The sequence below is a fragment of the Anabrus simplex genome, chromosome 1 (genome assembly GCF_040414725.1).
Source record: "Anabrus simplex isolate iqAnaSimp1 chromosome 1, ASM4041472v1, whole genome shotgun sequence".
Taxonomy (NCBI): domain Eukaryota; kingdom Metazoa; phylum Arthropoda; class Insecta; order Orthoptera; family Tettigoniidae; genus Anabrus; species Anabrus simplex.
This window is the reverse complement of record NC_090265.1, coordinates 438,773,279-438,796,535: the sequence shown is the minus strand read 5'-3', so window position 1 is coordinate 438,796,535 and position 23,257 is coordinate 438,773,279. Positions and strand designations below refer to the sequence as shown.

The window sequence follows — 23,257 nt, the reverse complement described above, 5'->3', positions numbered from 1 at the left end:
AAATGAACGCTTGCAAATAATGGCTACATTAATGCAACTAGAAACTTGGAGCAAGAACGTATAATTTGTTTGCAAGATCTAGGCATAAAAATTAATGATCAAGTTATGTCCAAAAAAATCCATCTTCCCAATGTAAGGAAGGTCCAACAGATACTATGAGACAGAGAAGCTCAGTCATGGACAAAGCTGCTGCACAAAGGGAAGGGCATTGGACTCTTCCAGGAGTACACAACTGGGAACAAATGGATAAGAGATCACCGAGGCTTATGCTGTGTGGAATGGAGAGAGGCCATCAAGATAACAGCGAATGTGTGCGCCGTTCGCTCCGTGCTGGGAAGGTCCCAGGACAACACCCTCTGTGGGCGTTGCCACAGAGAGCACGAAACTCTTGCCCATGTCCTTGGTGCCTGTCCTCACGGGGAGGTATTGAGAAATTCCTGCCATCATTCAGTATGACACATGACCGCGACCTCGCTGAGGGCTCACGGTTTCACCATGCACGAAGAGGTTTCTGGTCTAGCTACTGATGGGAGTAACAGACGTATTGACAAGATAGCCTTTCAACCACGTAGCAAGCAAGGACTAATCTTAGATCCCACAATATGCTTTGAGTCGCACATTGGCCAGGCCCAAGAAGAAGTCGATTTACCAGCCAACCGTGAACTACTATTAAGACAGATATCACCTAGACAATATTTTCGTCCCTGGACTCATGATTGGAGCTCAAGGCACAATCTCTAAATTTCTTGTACAGCTATGGGATTCTCTCAGTCTCAACCAGACATGAATTCACGACATTGCTATTGCAGCAATACGAGGTTCAATGACCATACTCCACAATCATCTATATAACATTTGATGAGATGTACATCATGCCACATTCCAAATTTATTCCTGAGTCCTGTGATGGTTATTTTTGTCTAGTGCACTAGCAAACTCATCAATAACTTAGAAGACAAAATACTGTGTATTCGACATACTTTGTCCTTGTGGCAGCCTTCTTATGGGGGAAGTTGTATTAATAATAATTAATAATAATATTATTATTCCTGTCCTCTTGCCCAGTTATTAGGACTGAGTATTGCATGAGGATTTTGCCCAGTTTTAAGTCCGGATGCCTTCCCTGATACCAACCATACATGGAGGGATGTAATCATTACTATGTGTTTCTGTAGTGGTTGGTGGTATGTTTTATGTAGATGAAGAGACATGTATTATGACAAACACAAACACCAGTCCTCAGGCCAGAATAATTAACCTTTCTCAGTTAAAAACCTAGTCCAGACATGAATTGAATCCAGGTCCTTCTAAACGCAAGGACACTGCACTGATCATTAAGCTAAGGAGTGAAACATAAGGAAATTGTTAATAATTCTATTTAAAAACTGTATTACAAGGTTAAATAATGAAATATAAATTATAAATGATATCCAAAGTTTGGTATAATTTTATATCCTGAAGGCATTGGTCTTCAAATGTTAATAATTATTTATCTAGGCTATGTCAAATGAAACTAATATTGAGTGATCTTTAGAAGAAAATTAATATTTCTAACCTCCATTTATTGCTATAAAGGGTAAAGTTTCATTCTAAATGTTTCTTCTTGCACAAGTACAACATTCTATCAACAGAGTACTATTTATTCACTGTTTTAATCATTTGGCAGAGATTGCCTGGAGATGAAAGTAGTAGGTAGAAGGGAAATAATTATGGTATGATGATTTACAGCTCTAATCAATTCAGCAATTTGGGGAAAAGTTTCCTTTAATATTCCTCTTTAGACAAGGTCTACGAAATGACTTCACATACCAGTATGGGTAAACATTACTTTGTTCTTCAAGCTGTTTCCTCATAATTTTCAACATCAGCTGGGAATTTTATTTTTTGGTCTTTTCTTTCAACCATGTAGTTGTTAACTCTCTTTATTCTACTTTTAGGTACATCTACATTGCCGGAGCTGGTGCTGCAGAAGCTGTGAGCTATGTTTTGCCAATTCCCATTTTACGGTTCTTGGGTCGCCGCCCTACATCTTTCATTCTTTATTTGATGACTGGGATTGCACTGCTCTCTGTTTTGGCTGTGCCTTATGGTATGTATAAAATATTAGTGTACTGAATATCACTTTAAAAATTCTCATTACAAATCATATAGAAAGGACAGAGAAAAGTGTAGAGAATTAGCAACCTCTAGAAGTGAAAGTCAAGATGCTCCCACCCATATCTCTTTAAGCCAAAGGAAAAGCCAGGTTGCATGCTTGCATATTGGGGAATGACAAGAAGCTGAGGATCACAGCTAATGAGTTTGAGAAATGTCATTTCAATGTGTATGTGTGTCCTCTATAGTCCGCGCACCTTTTAGCGATATTTCTTTGGACGGAGGGTGGAGTAAGGAGGGAGCTATCACGGTTCCGGTAATACTGCAAACTGAATGAAAATGAAATCTGAATTGAGTCAATAATATGATCGATCAATATGAATTTTCTAAACCTGTATTATCTTAAGCCAACAACTGTGTTATACACACTTTATATAACATTTCTCAATGTGAATCTTGTTTCCAGCATGAATTCTATAGTTTGGCTTTGCTGTGTGAACAACAATGTACTAGTACGTAAAGTGTACGTCAGATGTCATACAGCGATGCATAAGCGATTCATAGTTTGTGTTTCAAAGGTTGCCAATACGAATCTCGAAGATACCTGAAGTCGACCTATTCAACACAAGGGTGTCCATGTATCGCTAAAAGGTGTGCGTACGGTACATAATTTTTTCTCAATGGTGTAAAGAATTTGATTGCTACCACTTTTATCACTTTAAATTTGAAATTATTTACAGTTTACACATTGCATATTATAAAGTCCCTGGCAGATGTATTTCTGTATTTGTGCAAGCTAATCTTGAGAACTGACATATGGATTTTGATGTGATTTTCACCAGCAGAGGAGGAACAGGCTTTAGAGACCAGAAAAATGTAAAAACCAATATAAAAATATTTGATAATTCCTTATGGTTTTGGTTCTGTCACAAAAGACACAAAGGAACTCCCTTATCAGGTCCCATTCATTCACTGTTAACACTCAATGGTGTTGTACTGTGCAATTTTCTTAAGTGGTAATGGTCATTCTATAGGAACGAAAATGTATTGTATCCACCCATGTTGTATTCAACCATACAATGTTAAGCATTGGCAGCTTTGCAAAAATGTCCGTGATAGGTATACCTATCTGTAAGAGGTAGTCCTCAATAGAACATTTCTTGAGGAAGGCTTAGGTGCATGAAATATTAATCTATGACAAAAAAGGAGCCAAGCAGTGGTGATTTTAATGAAGGAAGTCAAAGGAATGGTCATCCAATCACTTTCTTAGCTAAAGCTGCCTAATTTTAACAACAACAAACATCTGATCAACAGTATAAGAAGGATGAAGCAAAAAAATTCCATTGATTATAAATTAAATTCCAAAATTCCTGTGAGTTCTGTTGAACTTAGATGTATTTTTCACAAATACTCTGAATTTCAGTGATCACGTTGAACAGACATGTAAAAAAATCCTTGCAGACTTGGCTGCATAACAAGGTATTCCAGAGAGTTTACCAATTTGCTCTTTTAAACACCATACCCATATGTAACACTGGTACATACATTATTGGAATATTGCACTCAGATATGGAATCCTAACCATATTGTTTCAATATCAAGGATAGAGTCTGTCCAACATTAAGTTTTACATATTTATTCTTACAGAATTGGTATCCCATATGACTGTATAGAACATAAAGAACTGGAAAACTACCTGGAATTACAATCTTTTCGCGAAAGACGTGAGACCTTGAATATTAGTTTCATTTATAAATTACTCCATTTGCATATAAATTGCTCTGAATTACTGTATTGGAGAAAGTTAATCTTTATGTTCCTCCTGGGTATACAAGATTAAATCAGCCTGTAAAAAAATGGTATAAAACAAACTATGCTTTCCATAGTCCATTGCAAAGAATTATGAGAAACATGAATAAGTTGGATATAGACATATTTGACTGTTTACACTCTCACCTTATGAAAAAAGCTAGAAAATTATATGTATAGGTAACCTACTAACCTAGCCTCTTTGTTCTACAATACTATAATTTGATATTCATATTGCCAGCTTCTATTTTATGCCTTATGTAAAAATTTCTTAATTACATATTAGCTACTATGAAACATGGTTTTATGTCACAATAAATTATTATTATTATTATTATTATTATTATTATTATTAAGCACAAGAGCTGACCACTGAAACTTTTGAACAGGAGAGTTTACACACAGTGACAAGAATGCTGAGGCAAAAGAGTCGCTCCAAAAGGGGATTACTCACATATTCAGATCTCCTGGAAAGAAACACATGATGAAGAAGCATGTCACTAATCTTGATGATTTTGAAAAGGATGTTTTGCATAGGACAATTTTTTCATATTATGATAAATGGGAATATCCTACAGCAAAGAAACTTACTTCGGAAATGGAACAAAAAAATTAACTACCCAGACTTAGTGTCTTCTATGTATTCACAGCTAAAATCAATCGGGTTTAAGTACAAGAAGACAAATGATGGTCAGAAGTTCCTCATGGAACGTGGTGATATAGTTGCCACACAAATTAAATTCTTGAGAGCAGTACATAATTTGAGATTATCAGGAGATGAATGCCCTATATTTTACCTGGATGAAACATGGGTCAACCAGAACCACATGAAAATATATATTTGGCAGGAATCATCAGGGAAGGGAGGTCTAAAAGTTCCTCCAGGGAAAGAAAGCAAACTTATTGTGTGTCATGTAGGTTCAGCAAAGAGAGGTTTCATTAAGGGGAGTAAATAGGTATTTTGTTCACAATTTTGTGCAGCAGGACTAGACGAAAGAGTGACTGAATGGGTGGCTATATTTCTAGAAAATAGATCTCAGAGAATTAGAGTATATGAAGCTTTATTTGACCCTGTTATAATTAAGAGGGAATTCCTCAAGGCAATATTACTGGACCATTATATTTTCTTATACATATCAATGACAGGAGAAAAGAAGTGGAATCAGATATAAAGCTTTTGCAGATGATGTTATACTGTATAGAGTAATAAATAAGTTACAAGATTATGAGAAAAAGTCAAATGACCTCGATAATGTTGTGAGATGGGCAGTAGGTAATGGTATGATGATAAACGGGATTAAAAGTTTCATAAATAAGAAAAGTCCTCTCAGTTCTAATTACTGCATTGATGGGGTGAAAGTTCCTTTTGGGGATCATTGTAAGTACCTAGGTGTTCATATAAGGAAAGATCTTCATTGGGGTAATCACATAAATGGGATTGTAAATAACGGGTACAGACCTCTGCACATGGTTATGAGGGTATTTAGGGGCTGTAGTAAGGACGTAAAGGAGAGGGTATATACTGTAAGTCTCTGGTAAGACCCCAACTAGAATATTTTTCCAGTGTATGAGACCCTCACCAGGATTACCTGTTTCAAGAACTGGAAAAAATCCAAAGAAAAGCAGCTCGAATTTTTTGGGTGATTTCTGACAAAAGAGTAGCGTTACAAAAATGTTACAAAGCCTGGACTGGGAAGACTTGGGAGAAAGGAGACAAGCTGCTTGACTAAGTGGTATGATCCGAGCTGTCAGTGGAGAGATAGCGTAGAATAACATTAGTAGATGAATAAGTTTGAGTGGTGTCTTTAAAAGTAGGAAATCGAGCTATGAAGATAAAGTTGGAATTCAAAAGGACAAATTGGGGCAAATATTCATTTGTAGAAAGGGAAGTTAGGGACTGGAAAAACTTACCAAGGGAGATGTTCAATAAATCTCCAATTTCTTTGCAGTCATTTAAGGAAAGGCTAGGAAAACAACAGATAGGAAATCTGCCACCTGGGCTACTGCCCTAAATGCAGATCAGTAGTGAGTGATTGACTGAACTACACTTGTGTGATTCAGGCTACCTTACTGAAATTAATTCAGAAAGTTTTAAAGGCTGGTTTCAAAACAGGTCTCTGTATTACCCAGAAGAACCATCCATAATAATAATAATAATGAGCAACACAAGTTATCATCTGCAGTGTTGAACAAATACCCAACACTACATCACTGAAAAGAAGATATTCAAGACTGGTTGCAGGAAAGAAATATTGAATTTCACCTACTGAAACAAAATTGGAATTACTTTTGCACATTGTTCCTTTCAAAATAGCAAGCAAAGTTTACAAACTTGATCAAATAGCAGAAAATATGGGCCATCATATCATTCAACTACCTCCCTAGCACTGTCAGTATATTGTTATTGAACTGATATGCACAAAGGTGAAATTTCTGAACGTAATTCTACCTTTCAACCAACAGACGTTGAAAAATTATCATCAAAACCGACTTTCAACCTATTAGGTCGTGTTACGTACATTTAGTACGTGTTGAAGAGATGTTAAGTACAGAACAAAAGTGGCCAACCAGACACCAGTGGGATCCGAACCCACAACCTCCTGATTTCGCGTCGGTCGCTCTACCAATTGAGCTATGGTGGCCTAAGCCATCTTTGTTCTGTTGGAAAGGATCTGAGCTACAGGTCTGGTACTACTACCATCACACTGTAGAGTGCGTTTATGTTGCCTGTTGAGGGCCAAGTCAATGAATATTGAATTTTCACGACCGCATTGTAATCGAAACTGACTTTCAACCTATTAGGTCATGTTACGTACATTTAGTACGTGTTGAAGAGATGTTAAGTACAGAACAAAAATGGCCAACATGGCCAACCAGACACCAGTGGGATCCGATTACAATGCGGTCGTGAAAATTCAATATTCACTGACTTGGCCCTCAACAGGCAACATAAACGCACTCTACAGTGTGATGGTAGTAGTACCAGACCTTTAGCTCAGATCCTTTCCAACAGAACAAAGATGGCCTAGGCCACCATAGCTCAATTGATAGAGCAACCGACGCGAAATCAGGAGGTTGTGGGTTCGGATTCCACTGGTGTCTGGTTGGCTATTTTTGTTCTGTACTTAACATCTCTTCAACACGTACTAAATGTACGTAACACGACCTAATAGGTTGAAAGTCGGTTTCGATTACAATGCGGTCGTGAAAATTCAATATTCGTTGAAAAATTAATCCATGACGCAATTGATAAAGTTGTAAGGAAGACTGGATTTCACATGTTTGACATGCAGAACTATTGCAAGAGGAGGAAATCATCTGAGATGAGACTTAGCAACCATTTTCTGTTTATCTGAGAAATGACAGTGACGAATCAGGTTTAAGTGATAGCAGAAGCGAAGGGGAAGGAGAAGACGAGGACAACTTAGCAGTTCCATTATAAATCACATGCGCACGCATGTGACGCAGTGACAAGCTATGAACAAGACTTACGGTAAGTAATGATTTGATGATGTCATCCGTTCAGTCGAATCCGACCATCAGCGATTCTATTAATTAGCGCTCTCCAAGTTGTCCTGTTCCACACTGCCTCCTTTAGTTGTTCCAGGGTGAGGGTTGTGTCTGTTTTAATGGTGTCTATGCAACGAGTCCTCTGGTGACCTGGTCTTCTTGTACCGCTGATCATTCCTAGCATGATTGCCTTTTCCATTGCATCTGATCATATAATGTGGCCAAAGTAAGCTAGCCTCAGCTTCATAATCTTACCAACCAATGACATACAGGGCTTGATGCACTCTAAAACTACCTTATTGGTGATTTTTTCAGTCCATGGTATTCGTAAGATTCTTTGCCAACACCAGAACACAAGCATTGATCTTCCTTTTGTCTGCCTGTTTCAGCATCCACCTCTCACATCCATACATGAACAGTGGGAATGTAATCGCTTTGACTAATCTGTACTTGGTAGCCAAACTGATATCTCTGCTCTTCCAGATTACTGCCTGAATATAGCTGTCACATTATGCATGCTGCTGCTGCTGCTGCTGCTGCTGTACTATTGTATTAATTTTGTTTATTAATGAACAAATACAGGTCCAATGCCCATTGCTAAGCTAATCAGTGGCAATATTGCAGCAACTCTCTCATATCATTGAGCACTGTGCACGTTCCTTTAAATTTTGTGTCTTGTACAATATCAAAACATTACCATGTCAACACTTTGTTAAAAGAGTACTGTAACATTTTACATGTGTTATATTTATACCATATCACCAGTGCTCAAACTATAAGGGTTAAAAGAGTCAGAGAAATAGAAAAATAATTAGGAAATAAGATAGTTTATGACAGTGAAAAAGATGCAAGGCAGTTGCCAAGGCAAAAGCATATCTCTAGCAAGATATCTCACAATGTTAAAAATATCATACGAGCTGTAATCTACAAGTATTGTACCATGGTGCAGTATAGTGTGGATGGTAAGAGCAAGCTGAATGCTACAGTATGCCTTACTGTCTTTTTTTTTTTTTAATTTATTTAATTTTTTACCATCTCTTAATGTACGTGAAATATCTCCTTTTATGTTTATTTTCTGTGAATGAAAGGTATGAGGTCTTAAAAAGGGCCAATATGTCTTCAGGCATCAGGGTCAGATGAAGACCCTGTATATACCCATTGTCACAATATCCACTTCGCGTTTCACAGACATTTCATTTACATATCAGATCATTTAGAGAGTGCACTCATGGTTTCTATTATTCAGAAGAAGATGAAGCATTTGGTGGGGAGGGGGGGTTTGTGGATGGCAAACCAAATTGCACTAAACAATGGTTACACACGTTAACAAGTGCTTGAAGTAATGACCTGCTTGGTTTATGCACTCTGGGCATGCTGCTGAATGGATATTCTAATGAGCTGTAGCATAGCCAGTGTTATTGATCTGCAGGTTTTGGCGATGAGTTGTCAAAGGCACTCAGGATTTTCTGGTTCCTGACTGTTTGTTTCAAATGCCCCCACAGAAACAAGTCTAGAGACATTAAATTTGGTGACCCAGTGGGCTAAGAGACAAGGTCCTATCCATTTTCCTGGATGTTTATAGTTATGGACAGCTAATGTCCAGTATGGTGGAGCTCCATCCTGTTGAAACCACATCATTAAATGTTCTCCAACTGACACATCCTCCAGAAGAAGTGGGAGTTCATGGTGTAGAAAGTCCAAGTAGTATGCACTTGTTAAATGGCCTTCAAAGAAATACAGTTCAGTAAGATGCTATCACCCAAGATTCCACACCATACATTCACTCCCCATTATACTTGATAGGCTGCCTGTTGCACCCAGTGGGGATTATTAGCACTCCAATGAAATGCATGTTGTGTTGGTTGACGATACCATTATTGTGAAATTGCAATTTGTCCGAGAACAGAATCTTCAATAGGAATGCTGCATCGTTTTCCAGATTTCCTAACAACCATGGACAGAAATTCATTCAGGCTTCAAAACTTTGCTCATGGAGCTCCTGGTTTAGCTGTAGATGATAGGGGTGATATTTATCTGCATGTTGTATTCGTAGTATGGAAGCCTGGCTGAAGTTCACTTGTGCATTGTCCTTGTACTCATGTAAGGGTTAGTATGGCCTGTGTCCAGAAAAGCCTCCTCATTCTCACCAGATGTTATGGTCTTCTCTCAGACAGGTGGTATCATCTGAAGTACCTCTATTGTTCACAAAATTCTTTCAACACTGCAGAAGGTCTTTGCAGTCAGATGCCGCCTGTTCGGATACCGTTTGTGATACAGATTTAGTGTCTGTAATGTATTCTCTCTTGCTTCCCCATAGATAAGGAGTATATCAACACATTCATCCACTGAATACATGGCGAATGACTGAAGTGACTTCATTCTGACTGTATAGCAGTGCACACACAAGAACAATAATAGCTTGTGGGTGGCACACACTGGCCTATGTTTAACCGCTAAAGCTTCATAACGATGCAAATTTTTTGTACAATGCACTATTCGAACTATCAGTACTACGTTCCGTTAATTGTAGACTAGTGTTTCACCACGTGCGCTAAGACTGAGACTTCTATAAAGAATGCCTTACGGTAGGTAACTCCTCCAATTCGCTGTTTTGTACTTTCTCCATGCCACTGAATCATAATTTTAAGCATTAATTTTATGTACTGCTTTACCCGGTCACTTGGAATGTCATCTTAACATAGTTACATGGTAGACTGATGTACAATAAAAAAATGAAAGGACATACCGGTACTATTTGTCAAATGGTCTCTGGTCACATGGTGGGAACTATAATAGTGTTCAGAATCATTTGCAGGATGTGCTTCCAATCAATCAATCAATCAATCAATCAATCAATCAATCAATCAATCAATCAATCAATCAATCAATCAATCAATCAATCAATCAATCAACCAACACTGATCTGCATTGAGGGCAGTCACCCAGTGGCCAGATCTATCTGTTGTTTTCCTAGCCTTTTCTTAAATGATTATAAAGAATTTGAGATGCTAGCAAAGAAATATTGACCTCACAATGATCTTACATGTTTGTTAGGCTATAGAACAAAATATTGATAGGGGAAGTGGATTCACCTGGTATATAAGCTCATCTTATATGGTAGTAAAATAGTTTTGTACATGCAATGAGGTGCCAAAAGTGACAATGAAAACCTTTAAAAAGAGCTCAAACTTAGCTGAACAAATTTTCCCAGGTAAAACCTGCCAAATTGAATATATTTAAATATGAATGCAGAAACTTCTTGAATACCTTGTATTACATCATAACTTTGATTGTAATTAATTCCTCATTTCAGAATATCCTATGGCCATTATGACAGTGGCTCTGCTAGGGCGGCTGTGCATTGGTGCAGTGTACTCAGTAATTATTCTTTACACCAGTGAACTGTTTCCTACAGTAAACAGGAACACAGCAATTGGTTCTAGTTCCATGATATCACATGCAGGATCAATGTCATCACCATATCTTGTGGATCTATTGGTGAGTCACATCAGTAATAAACAGTTCTCAAGTACAAGTACATCCATATTTTAACATCTACTATCTACTAATTTGGTTACATTTTTCAAATACAACATTAATTTTCCTTTCCCTCAATGCATATATTATATTATATTATATTATATTATATTATATTATATTATATTATATTATATTATATTATATTATATTATATTATATTATATTATAGTAAAGGCAGACACTCACTCTCCATCTGCCTTTTTACATCCTCAGAAAGACTGTCTTAGTGCTTTTCCCAGCTGAAATCAACATGGGTCATTACAACGACATCAGTAGGAATAATATCAATACTCATTCGGGACAAACATTTCAAGTTCCCTATAGGAATAAACATCTATATCGTCAGTAGGAATGGCGTGATTAACAGCAATGTTATCATATGAAATACTTGATCAAATGAAAAACCACACCTTTTCTCACTTTTAATGAACAGTACTACTCTGCCGATCTAACAGTCCACAGTTCCAGAGCTGGAATGACCAGGCCACAGAGAGCTGTGATCCGTGAACACTCTTCTTTTTTCGGCGGGGAGGGGGCAAAAACTATGTCCTTTTACTAATCTGTTTCCTGGGAGTACCCGATGAGTCGGAAAATCTCAATTCACTACACTGGCGGGGAAAAAAACTATCTGACTTGGAGGCAAATTTTTCCTCCAAGCCAGAGGAGAAACCCCCTCTTTGCTGCTAATTTTGAATAGAATAAATGTAGAATTTAATAAAAATGAACAGCAAGAAGATTTTCTTAAGAAATGGCTTTTCAGGGTTGTTGAGTTTAGTGAATTGTGGTGCAATAATATGAAATACGCTGAAATTATAATTCTAGACCAGGTCATAAGTGAGCCTCTGCCTTAAGTGTGCACACTGCTCATTCCAATCAGCACGTCAGAGTAGGAATCGAATAGCTGGAATACTATGATGAACCAGTGTGTTACGTACCAGGAGTATCAAAAAATGTATGAACCAGAGGAAGGGCATGCTAAAGAAGAAAGTTAGGCCTATCTAACTCCCCAGCTATTTCCCACCAATATTCAGTCAGCCTGTTATACTTGGCACACAGCAGTAATCCCATCTATCGGAGTCGAGTGGCAGCATAAGAGACAAAGAACATAACAACAAACAACGGTCAATATAATGTTATTGTTGATCAATGTTATGAGCTTCAATATTGTAGGCCTTCACATTTAGTTTTCTACCGACTCTGAAATACCACTCTTATCATAGTTGGTACAGTAAAACTGAATAAAACATAAATGATTCGAAACTGTATTCTCTATAACTTTTGTTATGTAGTACTTTTCAATAGAACCAATAACATAGGTATTTAAAAATTAAATTTTAGGTGCCTTCCCCTAAACTACCATTTAATCCAGGGTGAATACAATTGTTTATAGCTTAGACTGTAGTTTACTATTCCTCGACTCTATGCACCAATTTTCATTAAATTCTGCTTACCCACTTTCTCGTGGCTCGGCGTTGAAATGGACTTAGCAACAAAAATACAAATTCATGAGTACCTCTTATCATAGCCAGTACTGTAAAAATGTGTAAGACATAAATGATCAGAAATTTAATGCTATATAACTTTAGCTGTGTAGTATTTATCGATAGTACCACTAATAACATAAATATTTGTGAATTAAATTTTAGGGCTTCCCCTAAACTACCATTTTATTCAGTGTGAATAAAATTATTTACAGCCTAGATTGTAGTATTTCATCCTCCAACTTTACATACCGATCTTTATTAAATTCTCTTCAGCCGTTTTCTCGTGATGAGTGTACAGACAGATGCACAGGCAGACAGGACAGAAATTACAGAAAAGTTAAAAGTGCATTTCCTTGTTACTGTGGACATAACCAATACAGAAATACCATTCCTTTCAAATTCTGAGCCCTGTACAGACAAAACTCTTATTATATATATATATATATATATATATATATATATATATATATTATTTACTCAACCTACTTAATCTTTTATTGTAATTTTGTCATTCTTTCACTAGGTATTCATAAGATGGATCCCATACACTATTCTGCATATTCTAACTTTGACTGTACTGATGTCTAGTAAGCTCTCTCTTTTACTTATTGGAAAACTCTCACCAGCATGTAGTGATCTGTATGCATTTCTTACAATACTCCCAATATGTTTAATGCATATATATCCACTTTCAACACTTACTCACAGCTATTTATAGCAACTCCCTTCAGGTACTTGCACTCATCTGAGTGGGTATTCTGAGTATGAGTTTACTCTCCTGTTCAAAAATCTATTTGATTCTTCTCTCAATTTATTATCATCCCATCTTCTTAAATCCACAGTTCTAATTTAACCCTTCTGCAAGCACCCATTATCTCCATTACTCTTTTAATTTCATTACGACTTCATTCCTTTGTACAATTTCTTTTCAGCACTGTTGCAACTTTGACCCGGGAGTGGTGGCGCAGGATATTTTGTGACCTGGTGCAAATTTTTCTTCGATTGTGCTTATTTTTAAACTTGGAGACCTTGGCTGCCACATACCTCTCCCTACATTCCTTGCCTATTGTCTGAGGTCAATAGCATTGTAGTGAAAGAGGGATTATTGTCTAGTGGTGCAATAAACTGTCTTGTTAGACCCCACGCCACCAGTCCCGTTCATCGAAAACTCCAGCAGCAATGTTGAGTGTACCCAGTGATTTACGTGTGTAATCATGATAGGAATTCATTCAGTCAATCCCTTATTGCTGAAATGATTTATCAAGAGTATGAGGCAAGGGCGTTATATTCTCTTACAGTCTGTGGAGGAGCAAGAAGTTTTAATGAGAGTGAAGATGAATTTATTTATTTGAGATTGGGCGAGTTGACCGTGCATTTAGGGGCACGCAGCTGTGAGCTTGCATCCAGGAGATAGCAGGTTTGAACCCCACTGTCGACAGCCCTGAAGATGGTTTTCCATGGCTTCCCATTTTCACACCAGGCAAATGCTAGGGCTGTACCTTAATTAAGGCCACAGCTGCCTCTTTCCCACTCCTAGATCTTTCCTATCTCATCATTGCCATAAAACCTACCTGTATTGGTGCGACATAAAGAAATTAGTAAAAATTTTTTTTTATTAGAACTAGTAGATTCTAACAATGATACACAACAGAGCGCTAATGAAGAATTAAATATTAGTGATGATGATTTACCTTTTTCTCAATGGTTTTGATTGGTTGATTGGAAAACAGGCATCATAATTCCAGTTTTCAAGAAATGAGATAGAAATGTTTCAACTATACAGGCACCACTTTAACATCTCGAGTTGGTTAACATTATGAAAGAATTATAGAGCGTAAAATCAGATCCCTTATTGAAGAGAATCCCTTTGAAGAACAGTATGGATTCAGGAAGGGGAGATCAACAACTGATTTAATCTTTACCATCCGTCAATTAATGGTAAAATACTATGAACACAACCGAGATTTGTGGTTAGCCTATCTGCATATCAAGAAAGCAGTTGATGGTGTAAACAGAGAGAAGGTATGAGAAACACTGAAGAAAATTGGAATACAGGATGACATGATACACAGGATCAAGAATTTGTATGAAGATACCTGTAATAAAGTCAAACACCTGTAGGAATGACTGAAACTTTTGATATAAAATCTGGATTAAGAGAGGGTGGTAATTTGTCTCCTTTTCTTTTCATCACTGTGATGAATGAGATTCAGAGAAAAGTACATCAAACCATGGGAGGTAAGAAAATGAAAGTTATCTTGTTCGCTGACAATTTATGCTTGTGGGGAGATTCTAAAGAAGACCGTCAAGAACAAATAAACTCCTGGACAGAAGCTTCTAAAGAATATGGACTCATCTTCAGCCAAGGAAAAAGTGAGTTTATGGTCATGAAAAGATATGGACAACCAGTGGGACACACTGAAATGGAGGAGAAACAGCTACAGATGAACCATCATTTCAAATACTGTATCTTGGAAGTGTTATCTCTGATACTGGTTCTATAGACAAGGAAATTTCCCACAGAATTCAGACATGTAGCAACTTCTACAAAATAGTTAATATGCAACAAGAAAATACCAACAAAATGTAAGAGAGTCATATATGAAACCTATTACGTACCAATTCTGACCTATGGTTGTGAAACATTGGCCATGAGATGTCAGTAGAATCCAGGCAGCAGAAATGAGATTTGTCTGTAGGATGATCGGTAAGACATGGAGGGACAGAGTCTGTAATGAGAAAATACACAAGCAGACTGCAGGACAGAATAACATTGCAGCGACTGAGATACTATGGACATATCCAACACATGGAAGATAATAGATTATCAAAACAAATGTATGATCTGAAACTTGAAGACAAAAGACCAAGAGGGCAACCAAAACTCAGGTACAAGGACATGGTGAAGACTAACATTGAACAGCGAGGACATACTTTGGAAAGCAATGAAGAAGGAGAAAAGTTCAGAGACCGGAACTGGTGGAGAAGCCTCATTCGCCAACCCATGGAACGACGTGGGATATGTATGTATGCATGTATGTATGTATGTATGTATGTATGTATGTATGTATGTATGTATGTATGTATGTATGTATGTATGTATGTATGTATGTATGTATGTATGTATGTATGTATGACTGAGCTCGATAGCTGGAGTCGCTTAAGTGCGGCCAGTATCCAGTATTCGGGAGATAGTAGGTTCGAACCCCACTGTCGGCAGCCCTGAAAATGGTTTTCCGTGGTTTCCCATTTTCACACCAGGCAAATGCTGGGGCTGTACCTTAATTAAGGCCACAGCCGCTTCCTTCCCACTCCTAGCCCTTTCCTGTCCCATCGTCACCATAAGACCTATCTGTGTCGGTGTGACATAAAGCAACTAGCAAAAAAATGTTATGTATGTGTGTGTGTGTGTGTTTAATAACAATTAATCCTAAGTATGACTTTTTAGTTTATATGCTGTGAAGCTAATTAGTATTGGGTATTTACATTTATTTTTGATAAAATATCATGCTATTGAGTTAATACATCTAATACATCAATACATGATGAATAAAAATGAGTTATTTTGTTATTAAAACTAGTTCAATCATAGTGGTCAGAAAGTACCCTACGCCATCCCTGACGTTGCACTGATGAGCACCACCTGTCCAGGGTAAAGGGCGTCAAAAGATAAAACTCTCAACACTGCAACATATATCAGGCCATGGCATAAAACTGGTTGAGGTAAACAGAGTCCTACATGTTCCAGTGTTTCCTCTTGAGCTTTATTGATCATAATACAAAATGACAAGTGAATTAGAAATTGGAGCCTCTTAAAATAAAATGCAACTGCTTTATTAGATTATTATTATTATTATCATCATTATTATTATTATTATTATTATTATTATTATTATTATTATTATTATTATTATTAAGCCTCCGTGGCTCAGACGGCTGCGCATTGGCCTCTCACCGCTGGATACCGTGGTTCAAATCCTGGTCACTCCATGTGAAATTTGTGCTGGACAAAGAGGAGGCAGGACAGGTTTTTCTCCAGGTACTCCGGTTTTCCCTGTCATCTTTCATTTCAGCAACACTCTCCATTCTCATTTCATAGCATCTATCAGTCATTAATATATCACTTTGGAAGTGGCGACCCCATCGTACTAACAGCCTATATATGTTTCATTCATTACATCCCTGACCCGGTCAATGACTGGAAAACAGGATGTAGGTTTTCATTTTCATTATTATTATTATTGCCATTGATGCTTTCACAGCCTGTACTACTTATATACATGATATAGGCTTTTGGGCTTATGCCGTGTCAAGAAAATAAGGTGAAATACTTTACGTTTCACAGAGAACTCTACTCTGCATCATTAGAAGAAAATCTTGACTGTCCACAAGAAAGGCGCGATATAAGAGAAAGGAAAATGGAGATGACATGATAAACAAAAAAGAGAAAGGCTTTCTCATGGACAGTCGAGATTTTCTTCTGATGACGCAGAGCACAGTTCTCTGCAAAACGTAAAGAATTTCACCTGATTTTCTTGACACAGCATAAGCCCAAAAGCCTATATCATGTCTATTATTATTATTATAATTGTTATTAATATTACTTGTATTATTATTATTATGCATATTCTGAATGCTTCTTTCTTACCTCTTTTCATCACTGTAATACTTCTTGTTCTTCTGTATTACCCACTACCTGTGTCCACTGTGCTATAACTTTAATTATTTTTAACTACTATTATTCTAAGGAGTGAACCTTTATTTCTCGTATATGTTGCATTTGTATTCCCAGTGATTTTAAGACTTACCCTGGACACGAGTATGGTTCTCTTATTCATTGTCTGTATCTCTTCAGTTCATGTCAAGAAAGTGTTTCTTTTTGATTTCACTTAGTAACGCACAGTGCGACGAACAAGCGAACGTTCACCTCAAGTTTCAATGACCTGAGGACAATGAACTTCTTGGCTGCCACTCCCCACTCATTCGTACTTGGCAACTCGCCATTACCAGGTCATTACACTTGCCACAACATGTTTATAATTATGTATTTATTTATATGTCAGTGTGCTACCTGTCTCAAAAATGTACTTTCATGACCAATAAATGGGGTATTTGTGGGGGTTCTGCTTGTGGGAGGAGGTGCTTTGTGGTCCTCGCTTTGGGGTCTGTCCTGTCGGCCGCGGTTACCTCCACGCCATGTCATGTTTACGAAGGTTATGCCGAAAGATTTTAGCAGCGTGTAAACCGTAATTCTGAGGACAATGGGATTATTTTCATTTGAAAGAGCAATGTTTTTTGACCTTGGAACATGCGCGCACAACCACTCCTAGTGGTCGTTCTCCACAGCGAGGGAAGAAAGCACAGGCAGTGCTAAGTCAGACACGATGCAAGATGGATCTGTCGCACTGCGATTTTCGAGCAATGATTATTTATGATTATAAAAAGAAATTAAGTGCCGAAGAATGCCATTCTTCTTTGCTGTGTGTTTTTAGTGAGGCTGCCCCTTCTAGAGGCACAGTTGGAAATTGGTTTTGCGAGTTTTCAAGGGGTCGGCAGTCAATTGAAAATAAACCTCATCCCGGTCGCCCAGCAACAGCTGTGATTCAAGAAAACATTGATGCTGTGAGGGAATTGATCAAAGCAGATCCACATCTTACATTTTGTGACATTGAAGGGACATTAAATATTGGGTCAAGAGCAGCGCAGACCATCGTTCATGATTATCTAGGCCTTACCAAGAGATGTGCCCGCTGAGTGCCACGTTCCCTGACAGAAAGCCAAAAGGACGAGAGAGTGGACTGGTGTCATTTCATGCTGGAAAAATTCAATGCAGGGCAGTTCGAAGACACCTACAATATCATCACAGGTGATGAAACATGGGTCTACCATTATGACCCTGAAATGAAGAGACAGTCTTCCGTGTGGTGCTTTCCAGGGGAGGAAGCACCCACAAAAGTTTGACGAAGTCAGAGCTCCGGAAAGAAGATGGTGGCAACTTTTTTTTTTTACGAAAATGGGGCTTCTCACCTCTGTGACACATGTCATATAGTCAATGCTGAATGGTATGTGAATGACTTTCTTCCCAAAGTCCCCGCCACTTGGAGGTCACAGCACCCAAAGTCCAAGAGTGGGCACCTTCTGCTGCATCACGACAATGCATCTGCACATAGGGCTGCCAGAACAATGGACTTTTTGGAAAGGGAAAAAGTGCGAGTGTCACCTCATCCCCCCTATTCACCTGACCTGGCCCCATGTGACTTCTTTCTGTTCCTAAGACCAAGGAAAAAATACGTGGGCAGCGGTTTTCGTCAGATGAAGAGGCCATTGCAGTGTATGAGAGTGCACTAAGCGACATCCCGAAAGAAGCTTGGACTGAAATGTTTTCTAAGTGGTTTCAGAGAATAGAAAAATGTATACATGCTAATGGAGAGTATTTTGAAAAGTTGTAATTGTTGTTTTTAAAATAAAAATTTTTTCTCACACACTGCTAAAAACTTTCAGCATAGCCCTCGTACCTATGTACTACACATACCTTCTACAATTTATTTAATCTCTTATCCTTCACTTATCATAAGGCCAAAGAGCTACCAGTCTAGCTGATTGACCTGCCCATCTTCCCACTCTGGGAGCTGGGAATGAAATAACTTCTTTGTCCGTTCGTTTGTTCATTCCAGTTAAGGCCTGAAGAGCAATATGCGAGACAAGCTCCCCACGTTCAATGCTCAATTAAACATAAGTTTGTTCATTCCAGTTAAGGCCTGAAGAGCAATATGGGAGACAAGCCCCCCACGTTCAATGCTCAATTAAACATAAGTTTTTAGTTCACCCAGCATCAAACTATGATGAATTCCAGATAGTTGGAATTAAAAAGGTAGGTGCAGAAATACGCGCTACTCTCGGAGGCGCTCCACAGCAGACCGCTGTCGAAGCTGGACTGACTTGTGAGGGAAACAGTTCAAGTATTGATAGGAGGACAGAAGGAATGTCCTGTAAGAAAGGAAGCATAGAGCGGCTTTGAAAAAGTTTGCTGACATCACAAGTCACATGGTCGAAGAAGCTGATGCAAGTTCAACATGCTTAGTCTAAAGCTGGAAGGCGAAGATGGCAGGCACAAGGGCGATGAGCAGGTACAGAACAATTTCTTCCTTGTGATTATAGGGAGCTCATTACATATCAAATAATTCCACGTTAGCATCTGCGCCAGTCTTGCCAGATCTGTATACCCCAAAAACATCAACTTTACAGATAAGTCTTATGCCTAGAATTTCATGTTCTTCATCTTTAAATTTTGTAGCTTACAAATTCTTCTTTTACCAATATGAATACAGTATAAATATATCAATATAATAATTTTATGAAAAAATCCTGGAAAGGTCAGTTTAAGAGCAAAGCAACATGAATAGGTGAAATAAGAAGTGATGTGTTTAAAATTACTGGGTGTTCAATGCTGACATGCATTGTACAGTAATAATAATTAACAATGAAAACAAACTTACAAACTATTTTCATTGTTAACAAGGTCAATCAATCAATCAATCAATCAATCAATCAATCAATCAATCAATCAATAACCATTGACCTGCATTTAGGGCTGCCACCTATGTGGCAGATCCCCTTAAATTTTTCTTCAAGAATATCAAAGAAGTTGGTAATTTTTCAAACACCTCCCTTGGTAAATTATTCCAGTCACTAATTCTTCTTCCTGTAAACAAGTATTTTCCCTAATTTGACCTCTTGAATTCTAACTTTATTTTTTTATTATGTTCCTATGTTTAAAAACTCCATTCAAGTTCATCTGCTAATGTCATTCCAAGCCATCTTTCTGCTGACAGATCAGAACGTTCCACTTATTTCAGCTGTTTATCTCCTTGCTTCCAAGTCTTCCCAGCCCAAGTTTGTAACATTTTTGTAACACTTCCCATTTGTCAGAAATAACTCAGAACAAATTGTGTTGCTTTCCTTTGGATCACTACCAGTTCTTGAATCAAGTTATCATGATGAGGCTCCCATACATTGAAATTATACTCTAATTGGGGTGCTACTAGTGACTTACATGCCCTCTCCTTTACATCCTTACTACAAACCCTAAATACAGTACATAACTGTATGAAGAGATCTGTAACACTTAAATGTCACAATAATAATTTGTCCTTTAGAAGCAGTTCCATGTCTGTATTTCCTTTATCTATGACAAAATATTTGCATTTTGCTTACAGAGTAGGCCTAATGTTCCTTGTTTCCATAACCACTACAAGATTCTTGTATGGAAGACGCACTATTTGTTATTGGATATTAATATGGATCATAATTCAAGAAAAGCAGTTCTTCAATGACACTTGATCACCTTGCTTTGCTCTTGAAATTTGAAATCATACCTTAAACCTGGTATGCAGCCATGTCTCACTCTAGGACAGGACATGGAAAAACATAGTTTTGTATGCTTTTCTTTTTGCTAGTGTCTTTACGTCGCACCAACACAGATAGGTCTCATGGCGACGATGGGATAGGAAAGGCCTAGGAGTTGGAAGGAAGCGGCCATGGCCTTAATTAAGGTACAGCCCCAGCATTTGTCTGGTGTGAAAATGAGAAACCATGGAAAACCATCTTCAGGGCTGCCGACAGTGGGATTCAAACTCACTATCTCCCGGATGCAAGCTCACAGCGGAATGCTCCTAACCGCACGGCCAACTCACCTGGTTTTTGTATGCTTTATCAGCGTCCACACTGGGGAAAGATGCAGGGTGTTCATTAGTTGTAGGACTTTTAATGTTGGTTCTTCTTGAACCACGAGGAAAATAATTGTGCAATATTGTTGAATAGACAGAAGAAAGAGCAAAGCAAGGTGATAAAGAATCAATGAAGAACCATTTTTCTTGTTAATGACCCATATTGCAATCCAATATCAAAGTGTGTTTCTTCCATACAAGAATACTGTGATACATTACTCTGGAAGGAAGCAAACCTCCGTACAATGCTATCGTAGTGTATATACAAGCAAATGAGAGTAAATACTGAGCTGTCAGAAGAAGGTGAAGGATCATTGTATGTCTGCAGGCTCAGAATAAATACATAGCATGTGCCTTGGGGCCACCTGGTTAGCGATTCATTGAAATAGGGCAACCCACAACTGGCAAATGAAGCACATTTGAAGATATTCCAGTTTCTTGAGGAGCTCTTGTTGTATTTTGAAAATTATTCCACTTCTGAATTTGCAATGTTCTTGGCCCTAATGGTAAGTGTAGAAGACAGCGATGATCCATTTAAAAATTCAAAGTTAGTACCGTTATCTTGGCAGATTTTGACACTTTGGAAAAGTGCTGCAAGTTCAATTATGAGCCCTTTGGTACCATTTCTAAAAGTGAAAACAGTTTTGATATCTTTAAAAGTTTACGAGTTATTTTAATGTATCCACAAAGACGCGCACGAGATGATGTCATTTGGTACAATTATTTATTCATATCTATTTACAAACTAACACACACATACCCTTAAACACAGTATCACAAACAGAACACTTTGCACCAAGAACATCAACAAAGCTACCATTTTAAAACAACTGCATGTCACTTCAATATGGAGACTGTCACCGTCAAGATCGTCTCCTTATATATGTCCTGGCCAGACTTCCAGAAAGATACGTTACAAGAAATACCTTCTAGAGTGTCTAGACATAGTGTACAGAATATTCTCAATCGTTCTCGTCTACCTCTTACCATTCTGGAAGTTACAGTGTGTTTCACAATTATGGGTTACAAATTATATACGGTATACAGTTAAGAATGAATTATATACAGGTTCTTACATTAATTGAACTGATATAAATGTCTATACACAGTGCATGTTTCATGACATAACCTCACAAACAACGTGACTGTATCGTATGTACATATGATGTAATAATAATAATAATAATAATAATAACTAGCAGTTTCCCGCTGGCTCTGCCCGCAATGTACAATGTATGGTGTTGTTCGTTACTATCCTCACGGATGTATTTGCAAAGTTCCGACTTAATGAAATAAATCACATGATCTGCTGCGGTAATAGAATGTAATATTGTGTCAAGAAAACACTTGAAAATACATTACACGAAGAAATTGAATTAAACGTTCCTTGGAACAACACTATGCGCCGAACTATTAAAAAGTCCTTCAAAGATTTTCGTCATGGAGACAAATGTACTCATAACTATTCTCATAATCTACCAATGTAAGTAGTTATTACCTCAAAAGAAAGTGCTTGATCCACTGAGCGTTTTTAGACCAAAACAAACTGTGTACCTCAATTAGAACGAAAGATATGATTGGTTCAATGAAAAAAAATGTTGAAGAAATGAGACGTCAAATTTAATGTGCACTCATAACTTTGCTCAGAATGAACCAATTTGAATAGTTAAGAGCTGAAATGAAAGAACCTGATCCACTGAGTGTTCTTAGGCCAAAACGAACTCTGTACCTCAATTAGAACCAAAGATATGATTGCTTCAAAGATACAAAAAATTGAAAAAATGAAATAATTTGAGGAAGGTGGAAGTTAAGTGATTTATAGTACCTGATGACAAATTTGTGCATGAATACCTTTCAGTTAAAAGAAAAATGAAGAAAATCGACCAGATAGAATGGCCGGACTGACTGACTTTAGTTTTCATAAAAAAAATTAATATATAGATAATAATAATAACAATAATAATAATAATAATAATAATAATAATAATAATCTGAGCTCGATATTTGCATTAGTTACCCATGGGTGAGAGAGTATTAAGTTATATCTGTTTATCACACTTGAGTCAATTTGAGGTGCTAAGCTGACTCATCCTG

At 37.6% G+C, this 23,257-nt stretch overlaps 1 protein-coding gene across 2 annotated transcripts in view; it reads left to right on the top strand.

The window, feature by feature from the left end:
* Positions 1–23,257, top strand: part of LOC136867067 (organic cation transporter protein) — a 160,992-nt gene that overhangs the window by 135,442 nt on the left and 2,293 nt on the right. For both annotated transcript variants that reach the window (XM_067144174.2, XM_067144181.2), the window contains 2 exons: positions 1,938–2,089; positions 10,727–10,911. In XM_067144174.2, the coding sequence (XP_067000275.2) occupies positions 1,938–2,089; positions 10,727–10,911 (337 nt within the window). The remainder of the gene's footprint in view (positions 1–1,937; positions 2,090–10,726; positions 10,912–23,257) is intronic.